This window comes from Amia ocellicauda, chromosome 18 (assembly GCF_036373705.1).
Source record: "Amia ocellicauda isolate fAmiCal2 chromosome 18, fAmiCal2.hap1, whole genome shotgun sequence".
Classification (NCBI taxonomy): Eukaryota; Metazoa; Chordata; class Actinopteri; order Amiiformes; family Amiidae; genus Amia; species Amia ocellicauda.
In genome coordinates, this window is record NC_089867.1 from 12,567,038 (window position 1) to 12,593,657 (window position 26,620).

General features: G+C 40.4%; 1 protein-coding gene across 2 annotated transcripts in view; it reads left to right on the forward strand.

Moving 5' to 3' along the window:
- Positions 1-1,084: 1,084 nt before the first annotated feature.
- Positions 1,085-26,620, forward strand: part of fbxl2 (F-box and leucine-rich repeat protein 2) — a 58,154-nt gene continuing 32,618 nt past the window's right edge. Inside the window, exons 1-2 of one of the 2 annotated variants that reach the window (XM_066691202.1) lie at positions 1,085-1,679; positions 22,363-22,424. In XM_066691202.1, coding sequence (XP_066547299.1) covers positions 1,650-1,679; positions 22,363-22,424 — 92 coding nt within the window. In that variant the 5' untranslated portion in view covers positions 1,085-1,649. The remainder of the gene's footprint in view (positions 1,680-22,362; positions 22,425-26,620) is intronic. The other variant, XM_066691201.1, reaches the window with a different exon arrangement.

Here is a 26,620-nt window from a genome sequence, read left to right on the forward strand (position 1 = left end):
TTTTTAAATTAGTTTTTAAATGCAATGTTACTACTGGCTTTGCAAATTTCTGTTATAATTTCCTTATGTAAAGAAATGTCTTTGGGACAGATTAATGGGGCTTGAAGTTTTTAATTTGGAAAATGTCTCAAATATTCACATGCCATTTTTACTTGAACTGGAATTATGTATTGCGTTAAAGTGCATAAACAAATAAATAAACACACACACACACACACACACACATATATATATATATAGTCTTTTTGTGATCTTTGTTTATTTCATCCAACATTTAAAAAATAAACGATCAAAAAACAACTCTCCTTTGAAATGGCAATATTATTTTAAAGAAGAATCCAGCAAAATATGAATGCAATTACTTATTAAGCATTATTGGTAGAATATTGCTATACAATGTAACTATATCATTCAAGTATGTATTCAATTAATTTTAATTAATATAATAATTACATTCCTTTAATCACATGTATACATTGATAGTATATTACTTTTGTACAAAGAGAATATTTAAAGTGTTCAGGCCAAACAGGGCCAATATCTGTAACAGGGTCAATATGAAGTACAGCACAGGTTCAAAAATCATCTCTCATGCTCTTTTAATTTTAAATTTGTATGTATAAAATGCAAAATACAAAACCAATCAACTTACCAACTTACTACTTATGTGGACTGAAGCTGTTCTTAACCGGGATCAGGGCGCCCCCAGGCGTTGCTTCTGGGTAAAGGAAGATTAGGTAAGTGCTGTAGGAATCAAAGTTCATTTTTTTGAAGGGAGTGGGATGCAAGCACTCTCTGATGAAGTCCATCTGCTTCATCGAGTTCCCGGCAGATGGGGACAGACGTCTGGGGGGGTGGAGCGGTGGAGTATGTCCGGCACAGCACTGACCGACATGGTTCATTTTAGTTGATTTTATACATTGTTCATGGTTTATGTATTTGTTAATTTTGTTGTCGGTTTGTCAATCTGTGGCTACCCCCGAAAGGACGCTATACACATCACATTTGATAGACGGACTGATTGATTGATTGATTGATTGATGACAGCACGGCTGCACGGGGACTCACAATCAAAACAAAGCGGCCACGCGCACTTTTCCCGCAGAAATGACGTCACCACACCCCCTCCCCTCCCCCAAACACCAGTCCCTGCATTAGGGGAAAGAAACACAGACGCGGACGGGCACTCGGCAGCTCGTAATGGGCGCCTCCGCTCGCAGGCAGCCCCGCTACCCTCCAAAGCTGACAGTCGGCGGTGTGGCGCCCGAGCACGGAAAGAAAGACGGACAGGCAGGACGTCCTCCGCCGCGGTCTTGTGATCGGATTTGAGAGCCAGCGGAAGTGAGGTCAGGGAGGCAGGCCGTCTCCTCCATGTTATTATTGTTATTGTGGCTGCCGTGCGCTGCTCCAGTCGGGAGACGACAGACGCTGCTAGCTCCCCGGGAGTAGCTCGCCCGCCCGCCCGCCCGGGAATAATTGAATCCTTGCCACGGCCGAGGCAGAGACACAGGGCCAGCGGGCCGCGGAGACGGGCTGTCCGTGCCGCTGTGAGCGCAACCCTCCCCCCCGGCCAGAACAATCCCACACCCCCGCCGCTGGTGCTGGTGCCGGGCTAGCGCTGGTGCCCGCTCGACCCGCCTGCTGCTGACATGAACGGCATCACCAAGGGCAGGTTTGAGGTAGGCTCCTGCGGGTCGCCGTGGCTGTGCGTGGGGAAAGTGGTTTCTGGTGGCCGGGGCTGGGTGTCCACTTCTGTGGTAGCACGCCGAGGCGCAGGCTTTTGTTCGCTTTTGCTGGAGCCCACTAGCACTAGCAAGGGTCACTCGAAGTCCCGCGGTGTCTTTGCAGCAGCCGATGACGGTGGCAGGGCTGCAGGCGGTTATATTTTAGCATAACGCGTTACATCCCTGTTGCACTTTAGTACAGACAGTTTTAACGAGCTGTTATTGTTCTCCTGCTTAAAAATTAGGATATAGATAGGAACGAACGTATCGGTTCAACTTCTGTTGGCGATAACACTGAACATATATTTTTTTTCTATGCCATTTTTATTGTTCTTTTTTCTTCTTCAGTTGATTTTTATTTTTCACCTCCAGGGTTTGAAACCAGTGGTGTATGGATATTGGTTTCGCAATGTAAGGAAAAGGGGCATTGCAAACCAGCAGTGTCAGCGAATGCCCTGTATTTATACTGTAGGCTGTTTGTGTATTGCATATGTTCACAGCCTGAGGGGAGTCGGCTATCAAGTGCCATAGTTCAAAAAGGGGGCTTGGGTGAGAATATGTGTTGTCTGTGTCTGTGGGGTGGGCTTCATGCTTGCGCTGCGGTTCAGACATTTATTCCCTCTGCAGTTGAATAGGTTTTGCCTCCTCTTGCAAAAGGTGTTTTGGATTAGTCCAAGGTAGATGCAGAAGAAAAAGCCCTTCAGTTTTGATGATGATGATTATTCAACAAATGTAATGAGTATATGCCCAGTCCCTTATGGGAAATATAATTTCTGTGTGTGTGTTTGTGTTATCCATCATTCTTGTTTAATTTTCATCTGACCAAAACAACACGCCTCAGAAGTAATCCCTAACTCTTTATATCATAGTCAGAGCCTTGGAAGTTCAGCATGTAGTCTTATCTGTAAGATTTAATTATTTTGTAAATACTTAATAGGGTACAAACTGATAAGTTTTCAATTTAAACAAACAATCCAAAAAACTGGAACTAGATTTCAATCTTCTGAGGGGAAGGGGGAAAAAAAAAAGTAATCGGAAAAAATCCATCTTTGCCTTCCTGCTTAGTCCAACTGACTCTTACTGTTTTAACCATATTACCAATCTGCATTCCATTTCTATTTCTTAGTGCGTTGCTGTGGTTGTGCACTGATTTTTCACGCAACATTGCATCGAATAGTTTAGGTATTGGGATTACAACAGTGTGACGTCTGCACACACAATGGACCACATCTCACTATATGAGCACAGGCCCTGGATTGAACGTAGAAAGTTGGTTAACAGTTGAGCGTACCTTGTTTGCAGGTGCAGTGCATTCTGGGGATTGGGCTTGTGTACACACTGCCGTTCTCTTCTCTAGCCTGGGTACTGTGGGCAGGGGATGTGAAAATGATGGAATCATCCACCCCAGTTCATGAGAAAGGAAAACAATGTGTGCTCCTTAAACAGATGCAGTTTGCAGACCGGTTTCAGACTAGAATGTTGCAGCTCAACCATTCACAGAGAGGCACGTCAATTTTAAGACTGGTCCCATCATTTCCTACACAGGTTGAGACAGAAGCTTTACGCCAATTGGTAATATTACACAGACTACAGCCTCAGAGTGTAAGACTAGGGCTGAATTGAAATGGCAGTAGCAAATGCTTTCAGGAGGTTGTGATTTTGTTTTGTCTTGGAAACCATGCTGGTGGTCAGATTTACTTTGAATTGTTCATCACAGCAACCAATACACTTCTAATTCCACAATGAAGCCAAGTTGTTGAAATACTGGTCTGTCATTAAACGTACTTCAGCAATCTGTCCACACTGCAAGAAAACAAACAAAAAACCAACTGTGAAAAAGCGTGCTGTGTGTCACATCCTGTGTTCAATGAATATATGCAAAGCTGTTCGAAGTGTCTTAAGATGTGTTAGTACTACATCCTTACATATGACATAATTTATTCCATGGATAACTCTAATGAGGCATATTAAACTTAAATTGATTAGGGTTGTGTTGTATTAATGAGACAGAAATGTGAAAGCTGTGAAAATGATTTTGTTGCACTGTGGCGTCACTATTTGGGACATTTTTGAGTTTGAGACGATTTTAGTTTTTTGGGGTCACTTGGTCTTAGTTTGCCGGTCTGATCTAGTATCATTCTAACTTCTACCACAACCCCACCATGTTCTCTTTTGACAACCAATAGATAATACCTGCCCTGCCTTTATTTACTTGCACTTGGTCATAAAAAATTCTGTATGTGTCTCTGTATTATATATTATGTATTTTTTAATACTTTTAACACTCACTGATTCACAAGTGTGTAACAAGGAAACACTATTAGATTTCATGAAACTATTTAATTTATTTTCTTTTAGCATCATTCATTGCTTCCAAGGCTGATCCATCTATCTTGAACTTGAAGCTGAAACCTATCTGAATGCAAGCAGAAATATTTAGCAAGATTTGCTTTGGCAATGATATGTGATGTTGAAGATGAAAATACATTTATTTTAATTCCACAATATTTTATTTCAAATGCAGTTAACAGTCCTGCTGGTTGAATTTGTTTGTTTTTTTAGCATTATCAATGTTGCCAGGTTAATTTTCCACTTGTATGATGATGTATTGCAGTATCTTTAGTTTCTGATAGTCTTTGCAAATTAAAACTAACACTAAAACAAATTAAAAGTGAGTCTGAAGGAGGGTGTCTCAGTTTAATAAATGATGTGCTCAGTAACAAAGATTTTCCCATCTGTCTTAATCACTATTAACAATAGGGATGGGGAAAGCTCTTTCCCTAAATGGCCTGCGTTTTTCGTGGCCATTTACCCATTTACGAATCAATGTTGCAGTGTGAGGAATACATAAAATGTTATATATATTTTAATATGGAGTCTATCTTTTGACCTTCTGGGGTTGTGTGACGGGGTGTGAGCTGGTCTGCCATTAGGCCAGCAACAGTTGTCAAATTTGATGTGATGGTAATGTTAGTCATAACACTGCAGAATGCTGAATTGCGGGGGTAAGGAGTAAAATGGTCATATTTTTACACAGCTAAACCCCACCAAAGAGTATTCCACAGTATGGCTAGTTTAGAGTGACTTATTGATACATATTCACACATTCATATATTTGCCTTTGCTTTTAAAGTACTTTCATTTATGTCCTTGTACTTCAAGTAATGCAAATAAGGGACTCGGTGTACATAACATCATGGAGATAAGCTGCTGCTGTCCGCAGGAGTGGGGTTTTGTGGAGTCAGTGCATCACAGGTACAGTGCTTGGCCATAAGCCATTCAAGAATCGCAGTCCCTTTTATATTTTTAAGTTTTGTATTAAACTGCGCCGAGTTATGTTCCCCGAAGGCATGATGTTGCGGAATATGATCTGATGGAGTAGAAGTGCATCAGAGAAGTGCTTTTTTTTATTCTTCCAGTTTCTCTGTGAGTGTACTGATCAGAACATTATGAGGTGCCTGGAAATTATAGTAGGACAGGTTTGAAACATTCATACCTTCACAGATTGCAACTGGCATTTGTTAATTAATAATTGCTATTCATACGCATACCATTGACAGAGGACATATGCTAATGCTAACTACAGATCTTACCAGCAAAGGAAAATGTATGGAACTTAATTGTGGCAAAAGGTCTTTTGTATGGTATGCTAGACCAATCAGAAGGAAGTACAAAGGGTCGTTTTGTTCTTCAGAGAGGAGGGGACACTCGGCATGGCCCTCAGTCTGTACCTGAAAGCAATAGGGGTTGAGAATAATTGGCCTTTACATCACACCTTTTTAAGTGGTAATAAAATCAATGTTAAAATAAATAAAATCAGTGTTAAGTTTTTGATTATGTTGATACTAAATTGGTTCCTTTCCCTGGTATTTGCATGGTGCTTTCTTCACAGCTTGTTTAAGACATCTTGCTGTATTTAAATTATTTGTTTCTTTCTCAAAGATTTCAGTCTAGCTGCAGTTTGCTTCGGAGCAGTCATGAGTCTAAGGGCACAGGACAAAAGTAGTCTTTATCTCTTGCTGTCTCTGAGCAAATATGTGCTTTTGTTGTAGCTTTTATAGGCAGTGATGAATTGTACATCTTTAAGGGGAAAAAACACAGAACTTGCCATTTTAGAAGGATCACTTCTCCTCTGTTTAAACAGGCTGATCTGGCAATGTGTTTGAACCTGGTCTGTCAACATGACCTCCTGAGTATCATTTGTGTAATTTTCTGCTGATCAGATTATGCGCAGTAAACTGAAGGAGCTGGTTTCCCATTGTCCTGGAACACCATTATTGAAATATTGACAAATATATGTCATGATCGATGATCAATTATTGTTGTTTTTGTGCTTTACAGAAGTTACATAGAAACAAAAAACAACAGAAAAACATACATTCCAATAGCCAATATTCCTTTAGCCAACATTGTTCATTGGATGGTGTCCTGCTGTTGTGCATAAGTGTGTGGGGTGTACGATCTCTGACAGACATCACTCTCTTGTGTCTGAGGAAAGATTGGAAACCATCGTCCTCCCATGATCTGTGGCATAGGTGAGGATGACGGGAAGTGACATCTGTTGTTCCCTTCATTGTCTGTCCTCCGTAGAGGTTGAGGGGAAAGGTGGCAAACTCCTCCCGAGATTGTTTCATTAGTGGTAAATTGTATTAACCAAGGTTAACGTGAGATTTGTATCAGTAGCAGTATCTGTAGAGTATTTGACTCTGATATCAGTTCTGTACAACATCATTTGTTGTAAGACAAAATGGAATAACTCGGTAGCTGTTGGGCCTGTTTGCAAAAATAATGTTGTATTATAAATGTATATAGTGCCTAATGAAAACAGGATATTGTTTATGACAATGGCGTTCTTCAAACTGACACTTTTTCAGATGTACAGGGCTTGTTAACTTAGAGCACACTTGATTTAAACCTAGATGACTGCATGCAGTGGCTTTGCAGTAGACCGTCTCCGTTTGCCCTCACATGCTCTTTCATGCACACAGTTTTCCAGGCTGCTGAGAGGCCATTGGCTGCTTCATCTTGAGTGGATCTTGCTGTGTTCCACTTGGTTGGCAGCGATAACATGGTTTAGAGAGCAGGCCTATATTTTACAAAGCTGTCAACTTATTTCATATCCAGCTGTCTGGAATTAACAGGAACATTGAAACGGATATAGCCATTTATGTAAGCACTTCCCTGATCACATTAATGTATCATGAATACACCACATAGCATGAACATTTTAATTGTCTACTTACAAACACAGTGTAACGCACCCATCTGTTTGTTTATATTTTAATTCGATGTGACCAAGGTTGGATGTTCTGAAAGGGGCCAAAAGGTTCTTGTGACATCTTCCCAAACAATATTTTCTCCGTCGTCTTTGCTGAGCTCTTGCTTATTATCTTCTGCCTTTCAAGAAGTGTGCTTTTCAATATGTGCACTGCAAGGGAAAGTGACAGGTAATACTGCATCTTTTTCTGAACAAAAGGGAAACGAGCCACACAATACATTTCTAAGGTCAGATTGGTTCAGTAAATGGCAGAGTAACACCCATTGTGAGGTTTGTCCTTGCTGCTCACAAGTGGAATGACAGACAGAAGGGATTGTAAAGAAACCTTATTTTTGCAAACCAGAAAGTCTGAAACCACGCTGTTCTAAAGCAAGACTTCCTCCTTTAGTTACTTTTGTTGAACACTCCGAATTGGATCATTCTTTGTTTTCCGACTTGCAAGAGTCACGGGATTCCCTTGAAACGTGTTTTGTGCTCTCCCTCCGAAATAACTTGAGATTACATGGAATATGTCCCAAATCCAATCAGTTAGAGATCATCCCATTAACCATTAGCAGTTCCTCTTGTCTGCCTCTGAATCTGGAATAATCTGTTCAGGAATGTCCCTCCTCTTCATGTGGAAACGTGAGGGCCCTTGAGGTCCTGCAGTCATGTTAAATTTTGAACACACTTCTGGTCACTTAAGCATGCTGTATTGGAGAGTTCAACAATACAGATTGAGAGGCTAAATTAATGAGTTATTTTAATTCCTACACTTACAGAGATGCAAATAGTTATCGATTTAGATGGGGGCTGAAGTGTTGACACTGAAAAATGCATTATGTACTGTGAGTTCAGTACACATCCCCCCTCCATAGTGGATGAGTTGCCTCCGAAAGGTGAGGGATCAAAGGCTTTGAGGATTGAGGGCCGTGCTGTTGATCCATTTCCAGTATTGCATATAATCCGGTACTTATATAGAGGGCTCTCTATAGGCAGTCAGCTGTTCGAGGACATTTTTTTTGTATTGTTTGTATATTTTAAATATGATGCTTTACTGCTTTTGTTTGTTCCCAGAAACAAAAAACAAAAACTGTCTAGTGTTATATGCACACTTTCTTCCCAACATAGAATTTACAGTCACCCCACCTGCTTTCAGCATGCACGTAAAAATGCAACAATTTAATTATATTTTGAATCTCACACTGAAGTATCAATTTGATATGTGCATAGTATGTCGTTACTACAAAAACTAGTGCTACCCCAAAATCTAGCACCATCCCAACTGTACACTGTCGATCGCAGCTGCTCTAATTCTGTACAGATTGTGGTGGATCGAGGGAAGAGTTTGTGTGAGAGCTCTTGTTGGGGGTACTGTACTTGGCAAGCTGTGATTATCTTCTCATCTACGGAGTCTCTTACCACTTGAGCTGTCCAAGGATGTCAGGGACAAGATTGTAGACCTACACAAGGCTGGAATGGGCTACAAGACCATCGCCAAGCAGCTTGGTGAGAAGGTGACAACAGTTGGTGCGATTATTCACAAATGGAAGAAACACAAAATAACTGTCAGTCTCCCTCGGTCTGGGGCTCCATGCAAGATCTCACCTCGTGGAGTTTCAATGATCATGAGAACGGTGAGGAATCAGCCCAGAACTACACGGGAGGATCTTGTTAATGGTCTCAAGGCAGCTGGGACCATAGTCACCAAGAAAACAATTGGTAACACACTACGCCGTGAAGGACTGAAATCCTGCAGCGCCCGCAAGGTCCCCCTGCTCAAGAAAGCACATGTACAGGCCCGTCTGAAGTTTGCCAATGAACATCTGAATGATTCAGAGGAGAACTGGGTGAAAGTGTTGTGGTCAGATGAGACCAAAATCGAGCTCTTTGGCATCAACTCAACTCGCCGTGTTTGGAGGAGGAGGAATGACCCCAAGAACACCATCCCCACCGTCAAACATGGAGGTGGAAACATTATGCTTTGGGGGTGTTTTTCTGCTAAGGGCACAGGACAACTGCACCGCATCAAAGGGATGATGGACAGGGCCATGTACCATCAAATCTTGGGTGAGAACCTCCTTCCCTCAGCCAGGGCATTGAAAATGGGTCGTGGATGGGTATTCCAGCATGACAATGACCCAAGACACACAGCCAAGGCAACAAAGGAGTGGCTCAAGAAGAAGCACATTAAGGTCCTGGAGTGGCCTAGCTAGTCTCCAGACCTTAATCCCATAGAAAATCTGTGGAAACCTTAATGACTTGGAGAGGATCTTCAAAGAGCAGTGGGACAAAATCCCTCCTGAGATGTGTGCAAACCAGGTGGCCAACTACAAGAAACGTCTGACCTCTGTGATTGCCAACAAGGGTTTTGCCACCAAGTACTAAGTTGAAGGGGTCAAATACTTATTTCCCTCATTAACATGCAAATCAATGTATAACTTTTTTGAAATGCGTTTTTCTGGATTTTTTTGTTGTTATTCTGTCTCTCACTGTTAAAATACACCTACCATTAAAATTATAGACTGATCATTTGTTTGTCAGTGGGCAAACGTACAAAATCAGCAGGGGATCACTTTTTTCCCTCACTGTATGTATGTGTGCGTTTCTGTGCAAGCTCCCTGTTGATACATTGTCTGAATTCAGAGATTCGTATGTTATTGATTGGTTTCATCCAAGGTTGCAGCTGAGACGGCTGTGTTGAATGTCCTTCCAGACTGTGAAGCTCTTTATAGATGTTTTGTTTTTGTTTTTCCTCATTTTTTTTTTTTATTTTTATTTTTTTTTATCTGCGTGAGAAATCTCTGTATCCTGTCATGTTTTATTTCTTTAAATCAGTAGCAAAGTTGTTTTTGTTTTCATTTCAAAGTGTCTGCAACAATCGTTTTTCTTCTGTTTTTTCTTTTTGTTTTTAAAAGGTCTGATGCCTGCGAAAGTTTCACACTTGCATTTGGTTTTTGCTGCTTCTGCGCTGTGTCGGCCCATCCTCCTTGATACTTGGAGGACCCCTGCTGTGAACACACAAGCCTGCCTGTTTTGGCATAATGCACGGTGACATGTTTTCCACGCTGTGTGTTAACAGCAGGTCACTAACTCCTAATGTGAACGCCCTGGCCTTGACTGTACACCTTCCTGGTTTTGATGCTGAGTCTGGTTACTATGTGCGTGCGTGTGAAGGGATTGATGTGTGGTGTGTGCTGTGTTATACCACCTTCCCCACACCTGTTGTATACCTATAGGGGCATATTCTCCTTGAACACTTGACTCCTGTAATGCCACTGATCATACAGGGCAACTGTTCTTTAAATCCCCTGCACTGCGCAAGAGGATTATCTCAGGTTTAAATGTCACTGGAGGAGCAAACTGGTATTATCATGCATGTCCTGTTTGCACTATGTATTTTTCTATTTGACTTGGCAGTGTTCTGTAAAAACCCATCAACAAGAAAATCAAATGCCCAAAATGTAAAACTCATCACAAGACCCGTGCCTCACATAATGGACAGTTTTGCTTCCATTTTCCTAGGCCTAGACTGAATCAATCCTTTGACCTACTCGTAAATTGCAAAGAACAAACCTCTACCCTGTGGAAGTTTGTGTAATGTAATCTGTGATTCATAGATTTGATTTGGTCCAAGTATTAATAAACAATTTCTTGAAAATCCTGGACCAGATGCGTAATAGAAATAAAGCATTTATTTATTAATACCTTACTACATGATGGTTCACGAACAAGGGTCACGGAAACAATCTTTTTTTTTTTTTTGGCCACTCCTCCCTGTAAATCCGCATTGAGAAGAAGTTGCCTTGACATGGGAATTATAATGGGGGATAAAAAGGCTTATAATATTCATAATCGCAACCTTCTGTATTCTTCTTTTTGGAACTCTGGAGGAGGTTCTCAGAATAATTTTGCAAATCCACCCCCTTGCAGAATTAAACTAATAATAATATTACTTCTCTGTAAATCACAATGTTTCAGACATCTTAACGCCATATGTTTGAACTTGATTTTTCAAACTGTAGTTAATGGTAGGAGGGAGAGGGGGAGAGAGAGAATGTTTTCAGGCAGTGCCTTTTTGACAACTGGGCAGGGTTTAAAACTGAGTGTTCATGAACCTTAAAGTATTATGGAACCTGTTCCAAGTACTGCATGTTGATTTGCAAGATGAGATTTCTCATTTTTATTGTTTTTGAGCTACATAATTTTTCAGTACCAATCAGCAAGAATTAATTGGTTATCTTTTTTGTAGGCTTGATTTCAATGCTCATCCGGAGGTTCCCCCCCTCTCTTTCCACTGCGGATGACAGATGGATCATGCACTATGTTTATAGTACAGATGATTAAATCCTATTTTTTCCCTGAACAAGTGAAATGCTGTCAGTAACTACACATTTGTTGTGGTGCTGGAGTTTGAAATTAAAACTGTATGTTGTATTTAGAAACCCATACCTGAAATTAAAAAAATCGTAGAACTCCTAATTTATTACGATGTACTATTTTGATGCATTACTCCAGTGCCAAATCCATTTATACTCACCTAAAGGATTATTAGGAACACCATACTAATACTGTGTTTGACCCCCTTTCGCCTTCAGAACTGCCTTAATTCTACATGGCATTGATTCAACAAGGTGCTGAAAGCATTCTTTAGAAATGTTGGCCCATATTGATAGGATAGCATCTTGCAGTTGATGGAGATTTGTGGGATGCACATCCAGGGCACGAAGCTCCCGTTCCACCACATCCCAAAGATGCTCTATTGGGTTGAGATCTGGTGACTGTGGGGGCCAGTTTAGTACAGTGAACTCATTGTCATGTTCAAGAAACCAATTTGAAATGATTCGACCTTTGTGACATGGTGCATTATCCTGCTGGAAGTAGCCATCAGAGGATGGGTACATGGTGGTCATAAAGGGATGGACATGGTCAGAAACAATGCTCAGGTAGGCCGTGGCATTTAAACGATGCCCAATTGGCACTAAGGGGCCTAAAGTGTGCCAAGAAAACATCCCCCACACCATTACACCACCACCACCAGCCTGCACAGTGGTAACAAGGCCTGATGGATCCATGTTCTCATTCTGTTTACGCCAAATTCTGACTCTACCATCTGAATGTCTCGACAGAAATCGAGACTCATCAGACCAGGCAACATTTTTCCAGTCTTCAACTGTCCAATTTTGGTGAGCTTGTGCAAATTGTAGCCTCTTTTTCCTATTTGTAGTGGAGATGAGTGGTACCCGGTGAGGTCTTCTGCTGTTGTAGCCCATCCGCCTCAAGGTTGTACGTGTTGTGGCTTCACAAATGCTTTGCTGCATACCTCGGTTGTAACGAGTGGTTATTTCAGTCAAAGTTGCTCTTCTATCAGCTTGAATCAGTCGGCCCATTCTCCTCTGACCTGTAGCATCAACAAGGCATTTTCGCCCACAGGACTGCCGCATACTGGATGTTTTTCCCTTTTCACACCATTCTTTGTAAACCCTAGAAATGGTTGTGCGTGAAAATCCCAGTAACTGAGCAGATTGTGAAATACTCAGACCGGCCCATCTGGCACCAACAACCATGCCACACTCAAAATTGCTTAAATCACCTTTCTTTCCCATTCAGACATTCAGTTTGGAGTTCAGGAGATTGTCTTGACCAGGACCACACCAACTGCCATGTGATTGGTTGGTTAGAAAATTGCATTAATGAGAAATTGAACAGGTGTTCCTAATAATCCTTTAGGTGAGTGTATAAGCATGTAGAGACAGAATCCAAGTTTCTACAGAATCGCAGAATTAAGGGTTCTATACACAAGTAGAGGTACCTTCTCCAAAAAACTACATGACGGTTCACGAACAAGGGTCACGGAAACAACCCGTGAAACTTCAGGACACTCCGCATGTCCAACAGTGCATGAGTGTATTGATCAAGTTATAAAGGAGAATTTCCTCACATCAGCGAGAAATGCTTTTAAAGGAAAATACAATGACATGCCCATCTTAACCGAACTCTGACTCGGTTAATAATAACACATACTCTAGTCAAAAGGGAATTACTGTTTCAAAATGTATCCATAAATAGTTATTTACTCTAGGACCGCCCCCGCCCCCACGCACTTGTGACCATTCCTGCACAGTTTCAATATTTGAATTGCTTCTCCTTTCTACGAGGTACCATTGCAGAAATGGTTCTTCATCTGTTAATTCACATGAGCTCCAGAGATTTTCAGATTACTTGTGTATTACGCAGGCTAAGTGTGCCAGGTCATGTTATGAAAGCCTAAGTAGTGAAAACCTCCACTTGTCACAGCATAATACATTTCATCCATAACTTGTGTGCAAGACAAAATCCAAATTTCCTATCCCAGGTGTATTCAGAAGCTCTTGGGTGTCATGCACAAACGTCTGAAAGCTTTGCAACTTTCCCTTGATTGAGCACGCGTGAGTTTGTGGCATTGTGAGTGAGAGCTCCACCAGGCACTGCAGACCTGTTGTTGTTCAGCATTCCAGCCACACAGGCAGCAGATGGCTTGACAAAGCAGGAATCGAAGCATGTGTGTATGTTGGCCTCATCTCTTCCTGGCTGAAGCCAGAGTTGTATCGGTGAGTCGAGTTGAATAACAATTGGCTGTTCATTATTGGGGTGTATTAAAGGATAAAAAATAAACCCTGCCCACTGGTTGGAGGCTCTTTTGTGATGGGCACGTTCCAGCTTCTGTTCAGTTTGTTTGTTCTTTAAAGGCGGTGGGAACTGCAGCTGTGGAAGTTGCCCCTTGGACTTTGTTCTCTTTCTGCCCAAGCTCCCTGGCATAGCTGCCTCTTGACTCTTGGTCCGACTGTTCTGCCACACTCAAATGGTCACGTGGTCACACGCGCACACACAGGGTCAATTGAATTGCCCACATGGTCTCTCAGTGTCATGCAGATGGCTGGTCCAGTTCTGTGTCTATTAACCTTTTATGGAGTGTGCGTTTCAATGGATTTTGGAGGCAACATCCAAAGAAAATATCACCATGCCTATGTCTGTGACGCTGATTCATGTCCGCATGAATGTTTCACTAGTGTGTAGTAAAATTACCTGTTGAGCCAGGTTCGTTATTCTGTGACAATTGAAATGACCTGGTCTGTCACATTGCCTCAGCTCCACACACTGGGTCCAGGATGTGGCGTTGCAGACGAGAGTTGCCTGGATTATTCTATCAGTCCGGTTCATAGAGGGGGCACAAGATATTTTTAATTCAAGCCTCAAGATGATAAAGTACTTGCATACACCACTTTGACAAGCTTGTATTCACTATAGGTAATCTTACCGTGTCTGTTTTTACTGCATCTAGGGATTTCACAGAATCACAAATGGCAGATGTTGTCTGTTTTGGCTTGTATGATGATGCAGTGTATTTTCCTATGGTAGTTATATGTGAAATTAAATTACGTGCACAAGGCTTCATACAAATAAGGGGTTTTACCATGAATGTAATAAATCCCTATATGCCTAATAACCCTCTGGCTTTGAAAACCATGCTAATCCTGAGATTGAAACCAATTATTCTTTAATAATGCTTAAACAATGGCAGAAGTAACAGTTCCCATGCGTCTGGGCTTTGTTGGTGTTGGCCAGTTTATGAAATTGGGGGGGGATATGTGTTCTTGCTCTGTTGGTTCTCCAGTTATTTTTCCCTGGTGCTCTTGGGATTTTCACCAAAGTCACCAAAAATATTGTGCGCCACACCAACCCCTCCCACACACCCATGCCATTATAAACTTAAAACAACAACAACTTTGCTTTCAGTCAGGAACCTCAGTTTATTGTGATGTCATGTTATTCTGTCGGGATTTATTTATTTGCTTTTACCATAATACCACGGCAAACCTAAAATATTCCATAATGCCAAGCAAAGTTTAAATTAGGGATACAGACAAAAGTAAAAACTGCCTGTTACATTTAGATTGTTTAGAGAACATTTTGAAGAATTGAGATAGATTGTGAATTGAAATGAAGTGTTTCAAAGGGTTATGTTTGGGTCTGGGCTAGGGGTAGGGTTAGACTCCCTAGTAAACTCTGGCCTTCATAAAGGTTATCGTTGCTTTTCCACTGACTGTAGATTTGTATGGGCCTAGCTTGCAATTTTGATGCTGATTAGTGTTGGGATTCAGGGTGTTGTTCAGCCTTAAAGTGGGGGCAGGTAACCTACTGATGTAATACAACAAGTTAAAGTATCAGGTCATAGCTTAGCATATCATTTGAATTGTTTTGCACTGGTAAGGGCAGTTGCTCACCAAGTTAAGAAGGTTATTGCTTCAAATTACTGGAGTGGAAAATTGCTGCAGACCTGAATTTAAACAGGCTGTGGATTAATTCACCTTGATTAATCTTTCGGGGTCAACCATCCTTGTTTTTCCGTTCAGAATTTAAAGTTTGCTTTGGGCTATAATTGAGTTCTCATCTGAAAAGATACCATTATGTCCAGATATCCCATATCTTCTTTTTCTTTTAAACTGGGGAACAATATCTGTAGTGTTTTTCTTGTTTATTGCATTGCATGTTTGATTCACAGGCAGTCCTGTAATCCCAGATCAAGTGTTCGTCATGATGGTGAGTTGGTGTCTCAGTTAGCTTGTATAAATAGGGACGGTGGGCTGAGTTTACTACAGGAAAAACCAAACATAAATCATACAGATGGAGTGGGAGTGTAATTTAATTTTACACTGTCAACGAGCAGTATGTAATCGTTTATTAATCTGCATGCTCACAGCACTAATCGACTGAGTCACACCAGCACAGCACATTAAACGTGAACTACGGACACACCACTGACTGAAGTCTGCGTCCCATGTCTTTAAACACTACTGTGATGGTTTTCCCGCATTGTTTTTTCCGAGTAGACGGAAGGGTCTAAGCCTGTCTATTAAAACACCTGGGACAGAAAAAAGTGGTTTGCTCAAGGCAATTTCCAGCCTTTCCTGTCTACAATGTTTTTTGGAAAGTAGGATAGGGGGATGAAAACCTCTTTGCTTTAATAACTATTGTTTTTGTTACTATTTGAATGAAGAAGAAGAAGAATTCTGTATCAATGCAGTTTCAAGACTAAATGTAAGGTTACAGTAACGCCAACATCAAACTTGAGCACCACATCAAATCTCATCTTTCTGGTTAGGTTTCAGTAGATCATACGATTCTGTATTTTTCTTGCCTTTCATTTACATTGCCTCGGGTCGAACCCAAGTGCAGCTAAGTAGCCTAATTAAGGTAATTCAGTTGATTTAACACGAGGGAATTGTAAATGTAATCAGTGATGAGTAGATCTGAATAGGTTCCATCCAGGAGCTTGGTATTAAAAACCGTTCGACCGCTAATGAGATTTTCAATACCTCATGTCTCCAACGCCGTGTTTGTCTATCTGGTGCGCGGTGTGCTATTCTTACCCTGGCGGCATCTAATAGTGTTTAAATCTATTCAGCACACATGAATCCTCAGGCTGATGTCATGTTTTTCTTAGGGGCTACTTAAAATTGAACCCTTGTGTAGTTGTTCAGCGGCGGTGTACGTTGAGCATGTGTAAATCTCGGCTAGGTTGTGCAGAAGGGAAATAATCTGATTCTAGGAGTCCTTTTAAAAACAAACTAACTAAAACTTGGAATTACTTGGCCAAGCTGTCAATTAAATATGTGGTATTTTCAAGTAGTGCTTGCCAATAAGAAGGCCTACTCCTTGTATTTGGGCCACCTAGATGTACAGAGTACAGAGACACCTGTATTCTCACCGAGGGGCAAAAAGGGAAGAGAAGCAGGGATATGAGTGTCTTTGCATGTGTTTATGAGAGGTTTGTTTAAAGAAGCCATTCATAGAGTTCTTTACATTCCTTTAGGTTGCTCAGCAGGAAATATTTGACTTCTTTATGGCTACTGTGTGGAGAATACGAAGTGGAAAATGTTTTTCCAGGCCACTGAGTGTTCTTTATGTTCTGGAGCTTGGTGTGCCTCGGCTTGTTTCTTGAAACCTGCTTCTTGTCTGGTTTTCAGAGGGTGCAGTAGCTCTGATCTTTAATTGATCACTTGGGACTGGATTCAATCCAAACTTTTCACCCTCCCAACAAATTGCAAATTACAAACCCAGGACTTTGTGTTTGCCAGAGCTCTCTTTCTTTCTTCTGAAAGGAAAACCCACCTTCAAATCCCAACATTTATAATTGTATAATTGGTGGGTGGGTGACAGTTTTGATTTCTTCCCAAGCCCGGGTTTATTAAACATGGTTTAGGCTGACTATTTAAAGCTGATCACTGAACCTTAAATGAACGGAAAAGTTCTGTTTTGTATACTAGAAATGTCTGATTTTGTTATTCTATAGAGAAATTTAACAGCTGGCTATGGGTATACCTCGTGAAGTCACTGTATATTTGTGAGATGTTCAACAAAACCAATCTGGATATTTTGGAAGTATTGTTTACCCTTATATATTAAAGAAAAAACAAATAAAATACATGATTCTGATGCACAACCGGATTTGTTTATTTCTTTAATATAGTAACCACATCAGACCTCAGTGGCTGGAAGCTATTCTGGATTATAGGTGGGAGAAGCTAAACCAAAGTAGCAAGAAATTAACTGCATATAAAGTCCTCTGAGGTGGCTGGGCGTGAGTGTTTGTTTATTGAGCTGGGCTTTGGGATCCTTGCGTGTGATGAAAAGATCTTTGTAAGGGTGAGATTTATATTACAATATCTCTTGGACAGACCGAATTAGCAGTGTTCTTCCCACTGTGTTGCTTGGGCAGTAAGACTCATTACGCTGAATGACAAGATCTTCCTCATGGGGGGTTTGCACTGTGCCTCGGTGGTTTGAAGTATTTGAAGTGTCCTGCTATGGAAGCGACAACATGGAAAAAACTTCTACTTCACTGTTATTTCAATGCTGACCTGAGGAGAAATTCACCTCCAATGGCAGAAGGAAGGAATCAAACAAACCATCAAACAAAAAATGCTTAATGCCACATTACTGAAATAGATTTTTGATCAGGAGCACTCCCAGTGTTGATTAAACAACTGCAATGGATTCAATTAGTTTTGTGCAGGGAACCCTATGGCCCAAAGAAATTAAACCTAACAAACAACCAAGTAATCTGCTGTGAAATGCTTTTTCCTGTTGACTTAAAGATAGTGCACCACAGAAAGGGCTTTGGTTTCAAGAACCTGCTTTCTCTTCTGCAGTGGGCCTACTGGTACTTGTCTTCAGTCAGAGAGGGAGACTGCACAAAACACACACACACAGACATGCCCATACCCATACCTCCTAGTTTGGCCCCTCTGTGATGAGAAGTACTGGAGTGAGCCTGGTCGTCAGTTGACAGTCGTCACAGTTCAGAGATGCGGCACTGGTTTGGATTTCTGATCATCTCTGCTTTTGCTGGGCTTACCAGACTGTGGCCTTGTTATTGGCCATACTCGGCCTGTGGTAATGCAGCCAGAAGGGTACATATTTAGCATTTTGCAGTCTCATGGGAGCAGTCTGCATATCTGTCTATCTATTGCAGTGCACTTGCAAAGCATGTATTTTTTGTATTTAACAAAAGCAGAAGGGTGGGTCAAGATCATGTTTTATAGTTTTGTACTTTTTTTTTTTTCTCTGACATTCAAGTACCCATTTTCATTAATATAGCTGTGGGAAACCCTGAAATATTAAGGTTGTGAGCAAATGGACCTAATTTCCCAACAGAACAGGATTTAAAAAGCCCTGTTTAAAACACCAGTTCAGAGTTTCCAACATAGCACTGTCTGTTCATGGTGATAGTCTTCTTCTTTTTGGTTCTTGCTATCATAAATGTTTTTGTAATTCAGGGTTTCAGCCTTCTGCAGAGGCCTTCACTGGAAAAAATGGGGAACGAGGTATGAATCACAGTCACAGAGAACGCCCGGGGCATTTGACACTGTGACGAGCTGTTAAATGGTAATCCATTGAAATGTGTTCGTTTTAAGGTGTGCCCTCTTTATTCAATGTGAACTGCTTCCATCAAAGTGATTATGCTTCCCCTTTACCTTCACGAGTTCGGTGATCTTTTTGTAAATTTCAGACTGTTAAGACTAGAGTTGGCATTTTTTGTAAAGCATATTCCTTAGTTGTTGTTTGTCCACACACGCATGCAGAAATGTATATTTCTTCTCTAGTGTACGATGTAGTTGGTTGTTTTTTTGCAGTAGCTAGAGGTTGATCAACCTCTGTATAGCCCTGCTGTACTGTATCTGCTGAACAGATTGTATCCAGGGAAATGCCTCTGTCCCGAGGTCTACTACAGTAACTTTCCAGCAGCTCAAGAGAGAGGGACTTGGTGGAGAGCAATAGCTGTCGGCTGCAGATCGCAGTGCAGGAGTTTCTGACATTTGCAGCACCTGTTGGCTTTTAAAATGCCCTGTTTACTGAGCAGATGTGGGAGACGGAGGTGGGGGTGCTTCGTGTGACACACTGTCCTTCCTGCCTCGGTCTGATTAAGGCACTACAGCTTTTCTTGATTGAATCAGCCACGTGTGTAGTTCTGCATCAACTCTAGCTTGCATACCCTCCATGGCTTGGGGAACATTTTCTATGCTTGCTCTTGCTATTGCATTGGCATAGGTCTACAACAAATACCATGCTGAACCCACAGTAAATATCAAACACTTGTAGAGCTGTCTTCGGCTCAGCGACTGGGACCTCACAGGGAGCATTGCACAGGGCCCGAGCAATTCATGGCTATCAGACGGGTGGGAGCTTTAGGCTGCTTCAGTCTTGCCACAACACCCTCAGCCCCTCCCTGATAATGGGAATAATTATGGCACATAAGCTTTACAACAAACAAAATATACATGAATGCTATTAACTTTTTTTTTTTTAAATGACAGTTTGCACACTTCCCATATACTGCAAAGAGTGAGCATACTTCTCATTGACTGTATATTCCCTGTAATTGCTGACATGCCAACGTAGATCTGTCATTATGCTCCTCCACACAGGCCTTTGCGTGGTGTGGAAAGCACTTGTTTCTTACAGATTATTTGTCTCAAACATATTTTGTTGTGTGTGTGTGTGTGTATATATATATATATATATATATATCACGGTATTCCGTTTCACTTTTCCTTATTCATTCACATTCATGCATCTCCCTGTGCACTTTCAAACATTGTGTCCTAGAGCCTGTTCACCTTAATAGGAATATGAAAAGACACTTTTGGATGTTAATTCCTATTGTGTTAAACTTGTTTGTAGAGTGTTGAAAGGGATCTTTTGTGCTGGAATACACACAGTGACTTCAAAAGAGTTTATGGTCAGGTATACAAGGAATCCACTTAGATATAATTTAAAACCTTGAAAACATAACACCATTAAGGCAGCCGTTTCATAAGGAAGACATTTAGACAAGCCAGTGAATCTCACAACATTGTATGTAAGCTGTTGAAAATTGATTTATACTCTCTTGTGCAAGTCAGTCCACATAAATATTCATGATGCAGTCTTTAAATGCAAAAAGATCAAAATATTTAAATTCAATCGATGGAGATGGAGGGGAAAAAACAAGCAAATACAAAACTCAGCCTCCTTACATTTGTTGTGCTGTTTATATAGTTTTTCCTGTTTTCTACATTGATATGTATTAAGTTATTTTTCATTTTTACTTTTCTGTGTTGTTGCCTCCCCAAGTCAGAATCTCATTATCAGCTACAAAAGACAGTCTGCTGGGTATTGTCAGATAAGTAAAAACAAACATGTTCATAAGTGGGATTCAGAGCATTCTGGGAAAAGATAAGTGCTTCAGCACAACTAACAGATGACCGATTTTACTGACAAAATGTAGCCTAGTTGTTAAAGACAGAGGATTGAGAAAAACTAAAAACAATTTACACCAGGTTTTCTCTGTTTTTAATGTTAAGATTTTAAGGTGACTCTCTTTGGATGAGCCTAATCAGAGAACAGTAATTGGATTCAGGTACTTTAATTATCTAAATTATCAAAGCAGAGCAGGACCATTGTAAACTGCCTCGTGCTCCTTGAGTTTTGTTCAGGCTACTTTCTACTTTCCAAATAATTGCTATTCATTTCATAGACCTTAAACAGTATATTTGTCTAGGCAGAAGTATGAAAATCCAGAACGCTGTCTGCAGGGATCTTTACTGTTGGCAGGAGACTTGCCATACCTACTGTGGGTTTCATCTTCAGGTTCATAGTGTATTTTGAGTGGAGCGCTTATGTGTTTTGGGGACATTCCAAATATTGATTGATAGCTAAATTGGGTTGTACATTGTTTAGAATTGTAATAGATTTATTTGTGTACCCCAGATTATTTATTCAATTTATTAATATTTAAATGACAACTGTGCTAGCTTCTAGACTTGGGGACAACACAGTGCTAGTAATCCTTCCCACTTCAAGCAGGTGTTAATTTCAGCTCAGTCATGATGTAATTTCACCTCCCCTGTAGTACACATCCTGTTATTACTGGTATTCGTTTGAATTGCTACTGTAAACATAGGCTACATCATGCCATGGAGTTGGTTGATGTAATAAGATCAAACTCTTTGAAATATTATAGTCCAGCTAAAGTCCAGCTTGTTCTTAATTTTCAGACTTTATTTACATGCATTCTTGGTTTCCATAAACATTATCACCATGCAGTGCCTTCTGTTGTCTTTGGAAAGGAGGTTTGGATTTCATCTCATTTTGTCATGACATTGCATAGTTTTATTTATTTCTACAAAGATCAATGTATGTTTCCCTCCACCCCCCAGATAAATCATACAGGGCTATTATGATGTGCAAAGGAATGAGTTTCATGGCTATGGATCCAGTCCTGGAAAGATATCATTGAGGCTGTTTGTCTTGGTCCTTGATTTTGATTGATCCGTGCTTGATTGCCAGCCTGAATCTAAAACAGATTGACATCCCTCTGTATCCAACAGCAATAAAAAAAGGAATTTAGCTTTGCCTTTGGTCATGTATTAACGTGGTACCACCAGCACCCAGTTTGACTTCTTCAGAGTAATAGTTAATAATTCACTTCAGCCATGGAGAAGTGCTTTTGAAATAAATTCCATAAAAGAGTATTCAGCATCTGTCAGTGTTGTATTGATCAACGCTGTAGAAATGATTGCTGATAATAAACTTGGACTTTTTTATATATTTATTGTATTTAGCTTATACTTGAGGCTAAGAATTGAGTTAATGAGTGCCATTTCATTTTATACACTGCTTTCAATTAGGCATTGTATTACACTGTGACCGTACAACAGACATTCCAATAGATATGTGATCAATTGATTTGATGGTAGTGTAGTAGCTCTATTTTTTCTATTCTATTTTCAGTCTTACAGTCTACAGTCATTTATTTTTTCCATTTATTTATTGTTATTATTTTTGTTTTTTTTGCAGGTATTCTCAAACAACGATGAGGCGCCCATTAATAAAAAGCTACCAAAAGAACTCCTGCTTAGGTGAGTCTCTAATTCCTCTTAAGAAATCAAGAGCGTTAATCCAGTTCTGTGAGTTTGCAGGGTTGGGTTGAGGCCGGACAGAAATATAGTTTCTTGGAAGGTTATCCACAAAGGTTCAGAAAGGCAGCCCTAAAAATATCTCCCGATTCCTCACACTCTCTTGGATAGCTTTCCAAATAAATATGAACTTCCAGTACGGCTTGTAAATATTTTAACACTGTCTCTATAGAGTATATAAAAATAATCGCTAACTCTTTGGCAGCATAAATTGATCATGAACCTGGGAAATGACAATTAGCTGGACTGCATGAGAAACTGGATAGATATATTTGGGCTACCTTGTTGAACTTTAGAGAGGTTTTGTAAATGGTGCCTTACTTTACAATAAATTTATCCTCCCCCAGAATGCATTTGGTTCTTGTAGATAATGTATTTACAAAATATTTTAATTATTATTTTTTGTCTTTTTTTTTTATAATGTGTGTACTTGTTGGGGGCCGTGTTTAATTTTGTTTTTGTTTTAGCAATAGCTTAAATTCACATGCTTTCTCTCGGCTTATTGCACCGAGATAATGACTGATGTTATAATTGCTAATACCACGGCAGAGACAGGTTGCAAAGCTTATTTTAAAGAAGTGTTTGTAGCAGCAGTCTCAATAGCTGACAAATAGAGAAGCTACACATCAACCTACTCTACCTGCTGGGCACCATTATGTGAATACATTGTCTTGCCTCAGTCAGCTCAGGAGCCTAGTTTGCCATGCAGAGCATTTCTTTAGAAGAGTACTTTCTTCGATCCACAGTGCCTCATCCGTCATGTTCCTAAATAAATAAACACAAATAAAATGAAATAATAAAAATCCAGCAGACGGTGCAGTGGGGAATAGGGATATGTGAATTACAGAAGATCTCTGCCGAAGGAGTAAATCGACCACCATCCCCCTCACATGAAGACTCCCTCCCCCACTGCTGTTTTATTGCCTGAATTACTGTATGTTTTTTTATGCCACCCAGAGAATTCGGATACTGAATGCTTGTGTACGAATTCTTGATAATATATTTAATATGTAGCATGAGTTGGACCCATGAACCTCCAGCCTGCATTGTGCCAAGAGCTCTCCAAGGTGCTGAACACCTTCCTTATAAATCGCTTACGCATGTCGATGGCACCAGTGTGGTTATTACAGTAATCTTTAAATAATAACCGCAATACAATGTAGTTCATAAGATTTATTCCTGTGCAGCTGTAATTCATGAAATTTTACTGTCATTTGACTGTGTTTAAAGGAAACGAGGCAGGGGCCCTGCACATACAAGGATTTGCTTTATTTTATCTCTTCTAGGATGACGTTTTTTGCTTAGGTCTCTTTTTACAGATCCAGATATATTGTTAGTAACTAGTTAGTACAGCTAAAGAAGGGAAGCTAACCTGTGAAAATGACGCGTGGCAATCCATTCTGGGCAAGGGCTCTCTGTGTATTTGATTTCACCTTAGGAAACACTCAGCAGTTACAGCACTATGAAACCTAAGGTGATGATTAAGGAAACGCTAAACTAATAATCTGTTACATCCATTTGAAAGTATGCTGGCAGTCAGTGCAGGGAAGTCAAAACAGTAGTAAACATTTCCGCCGGATGCCAGGTGTGAGTTTCAGCTGGAAGTAGCATCTCATGCCATTTGTATTATTTATGCGTTTGCTTCTTGTTAATCTTGGAAAAGTAGCATTCCGTTAATTAAATTCTCAGTGAGAGAAAGGGTAGTGTGTGCACCAGTCTCGAGAGAATAGGCAGGGAGATAAAGAACAGGGGATCTTTTCAGGGGTGTCATGGAACCAGCCTGTTTTAAAAACTGTGCTGTGTATTGCTCTTGGAAGAGGCCCAGAATGACTCTTGGCTGTAATGCGGGTCACGTGCTCTGTGTGACACCGTATAGGCCGGCTCATTGTGTAGCCCAGCAGTGCAGAAGGCTCCTCTCCACTCGCTGCTCACAAGTGCCATTCACTTGGTAATTAGAGCTAATTCAATAACACACTGGCTCTCGTGAGTGACACCCTGTTTGTTTTTTGTTTTAGCTGCTTTAAAACAAAAATCCCTTCTTAAATGAATATAGAAGGTTGTTAGATTCCTGTTTAACCCTTCCCTATTTGCAATGTGAGAAAGTGGCATCATGGTTTTAAGTCTAGATTTGAATCACTTTTTTTTTTGGCTGCAGCACTGCTTTGAAGTTTAAAATTTAAGATGCTCCTGGTGCAAATAAACCAACTTTTCTGGACCCATCACAACGGACTTTGCCTCCGGCTGTGTGTTTGCCAAGGGTTCAGTTCAATTAGTTTAAGAAAAGCGTGTGTTTGGCAAATATTAACTGTAAATTCTGCCTTCAATCTTATCATCCAGAGAACATTTGATTAACCGCAGTACAGACTGTTCAGCTCGGTGTCTGTTTTGGTATGCTTCCAAATTTGGATCGCTTTCATATTGAAAATTAAACACCCATGTAGCTCCAACTTCTATAGCACTTATGTTTAATTTGTTAGGCGGTAAAAAAAATATATATTATGATGCCCATTTTAATTATCCTTCAGTTGAAGCATTGCTTTAACCTTTTAAAATTAATTTCACTCACTGATGACTCAAATCAAACTTCTGGTTCTGGCACGTGATTTAACAGTATCAAAATAAATTGCAGAAAAATTATCCTTTTTCGAAAAACATGATACAAATGTATTGCATGTTAATTACTACAAAGGGTCTCTTATGTGACAGATGTATTATTATGATAGTTTAAGTGTTGAAATTAAAAATAAACATCACCACTACTGGCAGACAAAGTGCTACCATACTTCATTGTATTTGTGTATTGTGTAGCTTTTGAGACATTGCTCAGGTGGTAGTACAGCTGATATAAACCCTCATCCTCTATGGAGCTTAACCCTCTCTGTAACTATAGGGCTGGGTATGATTTAAGGTGGACTACATGTTGGTAATAATTAGGTTAAACTAGGTATATAGGTGACAAATTGGGCTTATAATGATGTACTGTCCTTCACTGTACATTGACATTGTGTAGAATTACTTCAGTATAACTGCAGAAGCCTTCTTTCATGCATGATGATACCCCCTCTCTGATGTCACAGCAACAGGGAGATGGATGAAAAGATGATTTGATTTTTCACAGTGAGCTTTCTGTGAGGGTTTAAGTAAGGTGAATTGAATATTTAAGACTTTAATTCCCATGTGCTGATTCTCTGTTACATGTAATTTATTAAGGGAGTTGTCATGTATAAAAGGTGCCGTGGGCGCTGTTATAATCAGCTCTGTAATAAACACCTTTTGAATGAAATGTATTTTGTCGCCACTCAGCCTGAAGAAGCAGAACCTCACAAAGGGATGTTTCTGTGCCATTGCAGTGTTATTTTTTCCCCTTTATCTTTTCCCCCTGAGGATCAATCAATGAAAATTTGAGCACCTGTTCCTTCCCATTTAGCACCATTTCGAACTCTGCCAGAAAGCTGCAGCCACTTACTGGATGAATCGGTCTGTGCTGCTCAGTGCTGCTGAACTGAATTTCCTGAAGTGTCTGGCAGGGCTGATTTCCAACTCGATAACCTTTGGTTAATATCAAGCATTGCCCATTTTAAACTTCAGTCCATGCCAAGCGTTGCACAATCTGCAAAGGACCCGAATCCTAAGGGCATACATGCACACGCACCCTGTTTTGATTAGTGTCTTTCGGGTCACACCATTTAGAATGCTGCAGCTGAGTTTGCAGCACTGTATGGCATTTTTTAAATAATGAATTAATGTAACCCCCCTTTTTTAATTTGTCTCAAAAGGCAAGAATCGGCTAGGCACTAAATGAAATTGAAAATCATGTTTGACTGCAAATGATAGAGCAGGACTAAATTAGTTAACTGGCATGGCTTTGATAAGCTAATATGGGACTGCCAGTGAGCGTAAGTGCAATATGTAACCTGCGCTCTTCATACAGTAGGCCTGTTTCAAAATGTTTGCTCTTCTTTTTTTTTCCTTCATTCGCACAGGCATAGACAGTTTCTCTTGTTTAATGTTTGCGTGGAGAAAAACGTGTCCGTGTTGTTGGATATGGAGGGGTCTGTGTTTACAGCTCCCTGAGGAGCAGACGTACACTGGGTCAAAGTTTAAACAATGTGCAGTGATGTAAGTTGGAGGTGAGTGTG